Source organism: Conger conger, chromosome 10, assembly GCF_963514075.1.
Source record: "Conger conger chromosome 10, fConCon1.1, whole genome shotgun sequence".
Classification (NCBI taxonomy): domain Eukaryota; kingdom Metazoa; phylum Chordata; class Actinopteri; order Anguilliformes; family Congridae; genus Conger; species Conger conger.
In genome coordinates this window covers 12,892,059-12,901,920 of record NC_083769.1, presented here as the reverse complement: position 1 = coordinate 12,901,920, position 9,862 = coordinate 12,892,059, and the positions used below count along the sequence as shown (strand labels likewise).

The following is a 9,862-nucleotide window of genomic DNA, read 5'->3' as shown; positions in this document are numbered from 1 at the left end:
TAAATTATTTTCTGTCAAGTCAAGTTGCAAGTCGTCAAAAAGGTGACTCGAGTCCACATCTCTGCCTCCTTCCAACACTTTCACCACCATACTCACCATAGTCGATAGGTTTTCTAAAGCTGTGCACTTTGTTCCCCTCATCAAACTTCCATCAGCCAAAGAAACCGCAAATTTACTTACCCAACACGTTATTCGTCTTCACAGCATTCCCTCCAACATAGTCACCGATAGAGGTCCTCAATTCACGGCACGGAAAGCTTTTTGTACACTCATCGGGTCCACTTCCAACTTATCTTCGGGTTTCCATCCACAGACCAACAGCCAGACCGAGCGGGCCGACCAGGTGATTGAAACGGTGCTTAGGTGCCTATGTGAGCGTAATGCCTCCTGAATATGCTATTAACTCCCACACCTCCTCTGCCTCCAAGTTGTCCCCTTTCGAGTGCTGCCTAGGTTATCAACCCCCGTTGTTTCCTGACCAAGAGGAGGAGGTGGGAGTCCCGTCGTCTGAAGCCTTCATCCGGTGATGGACCTGGAGAGCTTCCCGTATCAACCTGCAGCACGCCAGTACCCGGATGAAGGCAACAGCCGACTGGCGTCGGTCCAAGGCACCCACCTACCGCATTGGACAGAGTTTTCCTGACCACCAGAGACATCCCACTACGCATCGAGACACGTAAGCTGGCGCCAAGATACATTGGCCCCTTCCCCATCACCAAGATCCTCAGCCCTACTGCAGTTCACCTCAGACTCCCATCCACCATGTGGCGGATTCATCCCACATTCCATGTGTCTAGAATCAAACCGGCTGTTACCCACCCTCTCTGTCCCACCCCCTCCCCCCCTCCCCCCCGACTCATCGATGGGGGCGAAGCCTACACTGTGCGGCGGATCATGGACATTCGCCTTCGGGTTCGGGGCCTGCAGTACTTGGTTGACTGGGAGGGCTATGGCCCCGAGGACAGAAGCTGGATACCGTCCAGATTCGTTCTGGATAAAGACTTGTCAAAAGACTTTCATAAGACTCATCCGGTGCAAGGGTCTAATTTTAGTTCGCTAAGGCTCTTAAACAGCTGAGAACACAATATAATGTCTCAATTACACGCCATCCATAAAGTCAAGGTGTTTAGAGCGTTTTCATCAAACGCTAAAGTCACTTTTACATTCATATTTCATGGAACTCTGTCGTGACTGGGAAGAAGGCCTCCCTTGGCTGTTGTTGGCCATTAGAGAGGTTGTCCAAGAAAGCACGGGATTCAGTCCAAATGAGCTTGTATCTCACCTATTCTCACCTGAAGTGTATGGTAAAGCTGTTAATTTGCCTGTATTGCCTGTTACCTTAAGTGTTGTGGATCTTGTGTCTAAGTGTCCCAGATACTAGAAGGGTGGCAGAGGATATCAGAATGCCAGCGGAGGGTGTGTTCCAGGGCCGGCTGAACAACTCAGATTTTCTACAAAGCTTGAAGGCTCGGTTTGATTATTTATCGGTAGACCAAAGAAGTGACATACTGACTTTAATCAATTCCCATCATAGTTTATTTCCAGATACTCCAACGCGAACGCATGTTTTGAAACATGACATTGATGTGGGGACGGCCGCTCCCATCAAACAACGTTTCTATCGTGTCCAAAGCGGAAACATCTAGAGTCTGAAATAGACTATATGATTATAAATGGTATTACAGAGCCTGCATTTGCAGAATGGAGTTCACCGTGTATTTTGGTTAATAAGCCTGATGGCTCATTTCGGTTTTGCATGGACTACCATAAAGTAAACTTATTAACTAAGTTGGAGGACTGCGTCGACCAGGTTGGTGCTGCGATGTTTGTTACAAAACTGGACTTACTTAAAGGATACTGGCAGGTGCCATTAACAACCCGTGTGCGGGAAATATCTGCTTTTATTACGCATAGTGGACTATATACCTATACAGTCATGCCATTTGGTCTCAAAAATGCCCCTTCCACATTCCAACGCCTCATGAACAAAGTACTGACCAGTCTGGAGGGTTGTGCAGTCTACTTGGATGATGTGGTTGTTTACAGTGCATCCGGAAAGTATTCACAGCGCTTCACTTTTCCCACATTTTGTTATGTTACGGCCTTATTCCAAAATGGAATAAATTCATTTTTTTCCTCAAAATTCTACACACGACACCCCATAATGACAACATGAAAGAAATTTTTCAGACATTTTTCCAAATTTATTAAAAAATAAAAAACTAAGAAATCACATGTACATAAGTATTCACAGCCTTTGCCATGAAGCTCAAAATTGAGCTCAGGTGCATCCTGTTTCCACTGATCAACCTTGAGATGTTTCGACAGCTTAATTGGAGTCCACCTGTGGTAAATTCAGTTGATTGGACATGATTTGGAAAGGCACACACCTGTCTATATAAGGTCCCACAGTTGACAGTGCATGTTGGAGCACAAATCAAGCATGAAGTCAAAAGAATTGTCTGTAGACCTCCGAGACAGGATTGCCTTGAGGCACAAATCTGGGGAAGGATACAGAAAGATTTCTGCTGCTTTGAAGCTCCCAATGAGCACTGTGGTCTCCATCATCCGTAAATGGAAGAAGTTCGGAACCACCAGGACTCTTCCTAGAGCTGGCCGCCCATCTAAACTGAGCAATCGGGGGAGAAGGGCCTTAGTCAGGGAGGTGACCAAGAACCCGATGGTCACTCTGTCAGAGCTCCAGCGTTCCTCTGCGGAGAACCATCCAGAAGGACAACCATCTCTGCAGCAATCCACCAATCAGGCCTGTATGGTAGAGTGGTCAGACGGACGCCACTCCTTAGTAAAAGGCACATGGCAGCCCACCTGCAGTTTGCCAAAAGGCACCTGAAGGAGAACAAAATTCTCTGGCCTGATGAGACAAAGATTGAGCTCTTTGGCGTGAATGCCAGGCGTCATGTTTGGAGGAAACCAGGCACCGCTCATCACCTGCCCAATACCATCCCTACAGTGAAGCATGGTGGTGGCAGCATCATGCTGTGGGGATGTTTTTCAGCGGCAGGAACTGGGTGACTAGTCAGGATTGTGGGAAAGATGAATGCAGCAATGTGCAGAGACATCCTGGATGAAAACCTGCTCCAGAGCGCTCTTGACCGGTTCATCTTTCAGCAGGACAACGACCCTAAGCACACAGCCAAGATATCAAAGGAGTGGCTTCAGGACAACTTTGTGAATGTCCTTGAGTGGCCCCGCCAGAGCCCGGACATGAATCCGATTGAACATCTCTGGAGAGATCTGAAAATGGCTGTGCACCGACGCTCCCCATCCAACCTGATGGGGAGGTGCTGCAAAGAGGAATGGGCGAAACTGCCCAAAGATAGGTGTGCCAAGCTTGTGGCATCATATTCAAAAAGACTTGAGGCTGTAATTGCTGCCAAAGGTGTATCAACAAAGTATTGAGCAAAGGCTGTGAATACTTATGTACATGTGATTTCTTAGTTTTTTATTTTTAATAAATTTGCTAAAATTTCAAAAAAACTTCTTTCATGTTGTTATTATGGGGTGTTGTGTGTAGAATTTTGAGGAAAAAAATGAATTTATTCCATTTTGGAATAAGGCTGTAACATAACAAAATGTGGGAAAAGTGAAGCGCTGTGAATACTTTCCGGATGCACTGTATTTATTTATTTTTCATTGATTTTCATTTTTTATTCCAACGCTAGTTCATTATAAACTTAACTATAAACCACTATGGGAAACACTGGAATGTAATGCAATGTTATATTTAAAACTAACATTATTATGGCAACATAAGCACCTTCTAACTTATTCATCTGGCACTAGCAAATTAGTTGTTCACAGCTCCTCTCTTGTGAGTAGTGCTTTCTCTCCGGGTTCAAGGTATAACAACGAAGTCATTTAGAAGATATCAGACCTGGTTTCTCCCTGATGTGACGTGTGCTCTATAGTTGCTTTTTTTGTTTTGCGATAGGTTGTAGGCAAATACCAGGCTGGAATTTACCGGTGGGTACCAAAGAAGAAGGAAAGAAAGAATAACAAAACCACAGCTCAGCATTTCTACAAGGGAGGTTTATATATGTATGCATTTCGTTCACAATATCAAGCATGATTATGCATTTCTTTAAGATATCACTGCACCTCTGTATTAAAACATTGCTTTCATTATAAAGCATTTTACATCAATTAGAAATTGTTTTCTACATGCTCTAATTTTCTCTTATTTTTTAAATCACAGCTGTAATTCTGTATCCAAACATTTCGACAAAAGATTGAGCTCCCTAAAGTTAATATTGGAGCAGACTGAATTCAGTTACATGAAGATGGATGGATCCAAAATACTCACGCTCATATCTGTGACACACCTCAGAGTAGCAGTGCTGATACAGGATCAGTTGTCCCTTCTCCTTCATAATGGATATGGTTGGTTATAGATCATATAATAATGGATAATTATATCACATATGGCTATATAATGGCTATATATTAATCTATGGTAATCAATGAAGTGGTCCATAGAGGGCATGTTTGTCTTTCGTTTCAAATTATTCTTTGAATCAAATCTGTCTTTTGAGTTTTTGATCATCTGACCACACCCTGCCACTATATCCATGCTCAGAATTCTATTAAATGCATTTTGATGTATTCATTGAAATCAATCCAATCATATAACATTCTACTCCTTTGAAGCTATGTCAGATCATTGCACAGAGGTCAGTATTTTAATGTTTTCTTCACCAGCCATATAATTCCTATCCCAAAGACAGTTCCAGAAAACAAGACGGGCCTGACATCGTCTACGTTATTCCAGTATGTCCACAGGCATCTCAGAAGAGCTGCACATGAGAACAGGGTACACACTGATATGATTTTCACATAGGGCGATGGGGGTCTCTCGTAGTGCTTACCACCGTTAGCCTGTACCATTTCATCAACTATTTTCACAAGTTCTTTCACTTGTTTTCTGTCATCTTTTTTCCTATTGTCAAATACGTGGTATCTCTGCCCACACTTCTCCAGCAGGCTTTTGAGGTGGGGGTTGGCATTTTCGATGTGGTCCTGCAACCGTTCCCCTGTCATCTCCATATTGTCCCTGTGTGTGAAAAGAACTGTGGTGAAATTATACATCGCTTCTCCAAACACTTTCTCCAGACTCTCAACCTGGTTCCGGTCTTCTTCATCGTAGCGGCCCACACGTAGCGTCAGCAGGAACGCGTGAGGGCCTGGAGCACACAGCTGGAGGCATCGCCTCCTCTGTCCCGGACTCAATGGACTCGGTGTGTCGACGATCAGGAGCTTCCCGACATCCTCCACTTCCTCCTCGGCGCTTTCACACGCCTGGGTGACAGTGCAGGAACCAGCAGCAGAAGTGAATACACTGCGTCCAAAGATGGCATTTCCCGCTGCACTCTTGCCTGAACCTGTGGGCCCAGCAATCACCACACGAAGACCTGGAAGACCATGTGACATGAACACAAGATTAGATACCACCACATGGTATAAAGCTGTCCAGTTTGAAATTCATATGTTTTCACGTAATTAAAAACCTAAACGTGAAACACTTGCGAAGTCTCTCCTGCCGTTTTCTTTGTTACTTTGAGCCGGTAACAGATAACTGGTTTTCCACCTGTGGCCTAAGAGCTAATTAGCTTTCAACTGCATATTTGTTTCTGCCGCATTCATTTCTGCAGGTACAATTTGGGGGCGCATAGTCAACCATTTCTTACCACACAACTAGACCTGTGCATGAGCCCATCTGTAAGTGGTTTTATGTTATCTTTGTCAAATGTAAAATAAAGTTACCCTTGTCAGCACACAAAGCGAGATGGCTTCATATTTGATTAGTAAGCCTGCATGAACTTTACTGTACTGACTGAGAAAGCACACATTTAAAATGAATGCTCTGTCATCAGGTTTCTGCATGTAATGTCAGATTGGCTTTAGTACATATTTCACTGCATTTATTGAGGGGTCATCCAACCATTGCTGTCCCCCAGAGGATTATTATTCCAAACAAAATGGCTATGAATTTCAGAATGGATTTACATGCAATTATGTCTCATATGACGCAATTATGATTGATGATTCATATAAAATACTGCAATGTGTTACTGCTTTGGTTTGAACACCGCCCTTCCGTTTGCCTGGGTCCTGACCTAGCACAATGCACTGTGGGATACCTGTGCCAGAATAGTGTCCAGCGTTCACACTTTGATATTTCACCAAATTATATTTTGCGCTACCACAATATTTGCCATTTGGCATCTCGATATCAGAGACCACATTACCTTCCCCTCAGGCCTTCGCCGAAGTATGAATGCACACTTTTATTTTCATTTTTGTCTCAGGAAACGAAGTATAAATCAGACTTTACTCATTTAGTTTCTGTGCATACAAGCTCTATTTTAGGAGAACTGTTTACTCAACAAACCAAAAAAATCAACAATAATGTAATAGACCTACATGAATTACAAAATGTTATCTTTAAGGGATAAAGAAAAGAAAAGAAACACAGCACACAACCAAACAAGTAGAATATGCAGAACACACCGCGCTCCAGGCTAACACTTTGATTGATGTGAATTGGACCAATTGTTACAGAAAAAATAACGACAAACTGCACCCTGTGTTCTAAAGACCGTGTTAGCTCACGGTGGTCCGAACACCTATTCACTCTGTTGTGTAGGTAAACCGTTAAGCCTGTCCGGTCTCTCGTTAGCAGCAGCTTCCCCACCACAATGCCACATTGGAACACTATTACCATGTTATTACCATATACTATGCTGAAACGGATCGCGTATGTGGCTCATACCAAGTTATTATTAAAACGGAAGGAACGAATACTATACACACACAAAAGCTCATCTGGAAGTATTTGCTTTGTTATTGGTCATGAAATTTGCAACATGGTGAGCTAACTTGGCGTTCAGAACACGGTGAGTTTACGTTAGACAGTTAGATTTAAAACGAGCCAAAAGTAGAAATAAAAAAGATAAAAAACGTAATTCCACAGTAAACAAGTGCTACCAACCTTCCATTTTATGCTTGCGTCTGCTCAAAATGAACGTTGTACTTCAGATGAGGTTTCTCTTGATTTGTGAAACGTAGTCTTACTAACGAAGCGAGTTTAAAATGTCAACTGCGGAGTTGATTGTAGTTTAGAAAATTGCTCTGGCTAAAAAAGCTTGTCATGACAAATTTTATTTATTTATTTTTATTTTAGCCTGCGTGTCATGACTCATGTATTCTGCTGAAGGTTTCGACGTCACCCTTTTGCCATATATTTGAACGGAGAAATTGTGGCAGAAAAATACGTGCCCCTGGAGAAATATATAACAATGAAAAATGTATGACATCAAAAAGCTTAGTATGGAGAATTGTTCTTTTAATGAGTAGCCATCAGAAAAAAATAATGAAAATAATAACTACTCGTTGTAGCACTCCTATCACTTAAACGCCTCAATGGGGCGTTAACATCGCAAGTATATATTTTCGGTTGCGAAGCATTTGTCGGCATTCAACTCCTGAGACGCTAAGTAGCAGAAACAATGCGGAGAAGACAGGCGGACCCCGAATTTGAGATTGACGGTAAAATATTTTTCCCCCTGAGATTTCTTCACTCAGTTTATTGGTTTATTTTAATGTTGGAAAGTATACCGACCACCGAGTGACATTTTTGCATTTGGCCTGGACTAAACAGACAGACAACCTCACATACGCACAAGTAGAGGAATTGCTGGTTCTGAGTTTTAACACACACAAACAGGTTATGTTGAAGTAAGAAGAGAGCTCAGAGAGAGACATCAGATAGGCAACAAACACACAGATAGGTAGAGGCGGGACCAGGATAATAAGGATTGACAGGTGGGACAGCAAATGGAATTGTGATTGGCCACCTACTGAGTAAAAACTGAGGGGAAAACAGAGGGAACACAAGACACAACAATGTGGAACGTAACAGTGATTCAATGATTCAAAGATTGAAAAATGTTGCGTAATATTCATGTAAATAAATCACGTCACTTGAATAAGGTTTTGAATAGCCACTGGTCTGGTTTTGTGATGCATAATCTGTGTTGTGTGTTCAGATTCCAAGAAAAATGTGGTTCAGCACACAGGAGTCTGTCACTTCATAGGAAGTTATCTCATCTGAATTGCTGATATCGATGATTTCCACAGAAGTTGTCTTAAATTGTAAAATTGTAAACACCACCTGTGTTTTTATTTTTGTTATTGTTTGTTCATCTATTGCTCAACACTGGTTGTTATTGCAGACTTTTGTTACTGGCAAAGGGCGTTTTGTCAACAACTTGTGGATTCCCCTTCGCCAAGCCCACAAAGAGGTAATGTACATTGTTGCTTTTGATCTATGACTTAAAGCCTTCATGCTTTTCCTTGAAATAAAGTAATAATTAAGTAATCTAAATGTTTGAAATGATTAATTTGCTTATTGAGCCCCTTTGCTTGGAGCCATTCAATCACTGCTAGCAGGTCAAATTTGATGTGTTTGCAGCACTTTTTAATGTTGAGTTCTGTGTCTCACTGTACTTGTAGAGCCAGTTTGACGAATTGTGCTAATCGGAAAGACAGGACATGGAAAGAGTGCGACAGGCAACACTATCCTGGGATGCACCAGAAGAGAGGACTGGAAATTTAAGAGCTCAGCAGGTTCAACATCAATAACACAGAAATGTGAAAAACATGAAACTGTCAGATTTGGGAAGAGGCTTGTTGTGATTGACACCCCAGGGTTGTTTGACACACATTCAAATAGCATCGAAACAGAGATCGGGAGGTGTGTGTGTCTGTCTCAACCAGGCCCACATGTCTTCCTCCTCGTCATGTCTATGGATAGGTACACTAAGGAGGGGCAAAAATCCATTGAAAATATTGAGCAGATGTTTGGTGAAATGGCAAAGCGATACACCATTGTTCTTTTTACCGGGATTGACAATTTGGAATATCATGGGGAGACACTGGAGGAGAAACTAAGTGGGAGTAAACCATTTGGGAATCTTGTACGGAAGTTTGGGCATAAATTCCATGGCATAAATAACAGGAGTCATGATGAGGAACAAGTGAGGGAGCTTATTGACAAAATAGAGGATGTATTGAATGACAATGAGGGGCATTTTTACACCAATTATATGTACCAAACTGCTCGCATTGAACTTCACAGGGAGATTCTGAGGGAAAAGTTGCCAGATAACAGAGACAGAGAGCAAAGATGTAGGAGTGCTGAAGAGATTGATCACCTCTTCTGTGAAGAGGTTAAAGCAGCTGTAGAGAAAGCAACTTGCATCGTTGCAACAATTTTGAGAAATAAGGGATTAATATCAATCTTTGCTTTACTTGGTGCAGGGGCAGCATTGTGTGTGGCAGGCCCCGCTGTTGCTGCTATTGCAGCAGGGGCAGGAGTAGGAGCAGCAGTAGGAGCCGCTGTTGCAGGAGTAGGAGCAGGAGCAGGAGTCACTATTGCTGTTTTTAAAGAAGGGGCAGCAGTAGGAGCAGGAGTCACTTCATCTGCAAATGAATAATGGGCATCAATGAACTGGAACATTTTCTCAGTGTTCTCAGAAATCTTACTGGGAAACTGACAATGACATTAATGAAACCTTCTTGGCAGTTGCATTCTGCTATTTCAGTTTTTACATCAGTAGTGTGTGTGGTTTATGATTATGGAGACTGAAGTATTTGGCTCAATAAACTCATTTATTTGTGTTTCTGCTTCTCACTGTGTTGTACGCATGTATTGCATAATTGCATTTAAGCATGTGCTTTTCTTATTTTTTGTCTATGTTTCAGTAAATATACAATTTTTTTAGATCGAGTGCTGTGTTTTATTGACTCATCTAGGCTCCTGGTTGCCTAATCTTGGTGCTCT

General features: G+C 42.3%; 2 protein-coding genes across 2 annotated transcripts; one reads left to right on the top strand and one right to left on the bottom strand.

Moving 5' to 3' along the window:
- Nucleotides 1-4,677: 4,677 nt before the first annotated feature.
- LOC133139633 (GTPase IMAP family member 7-like) lies at nucleotides 4,678-7,111 on the bottom strand. The gene is made up of 2 exons (XM_061259229.1): nucleotides 7,010-7,111; nucleotides 4,678-5,429 (listed from the first exon to the last, which is right to left on the bottom strand). Exons 1-2 carry the CDS (start codon nucleotides 7,014-7,016, stop codon nucleotides 4,693-4,695), a joined length of 744 nt encoding a protein of 247 aa, XP_061115213.1. The 5' UTR covers nucleotides 7,017-7,111; the 3' UTR covers nucleotides 4,678-4,692.
- A 1,435-nt stretch (nucleotides 7,112-8,546) lies between these two features.
- Nucleotides 8,547-9,640, top strand: LOC133138678 (GTPase IMAP family member 9-like; the record flags this gene model as incomplete). The annotated part of the gene is made up of 1 exon (XM_061257632.1): nucleotides 8,547-9,640. A coding segment is annotated over one exon (969 nt), but the record flags the coding sequence as incomplete, so codon positions are not given.
- Nucleotides 9,641-9,862: the final 222 nt, after the last annotated feature.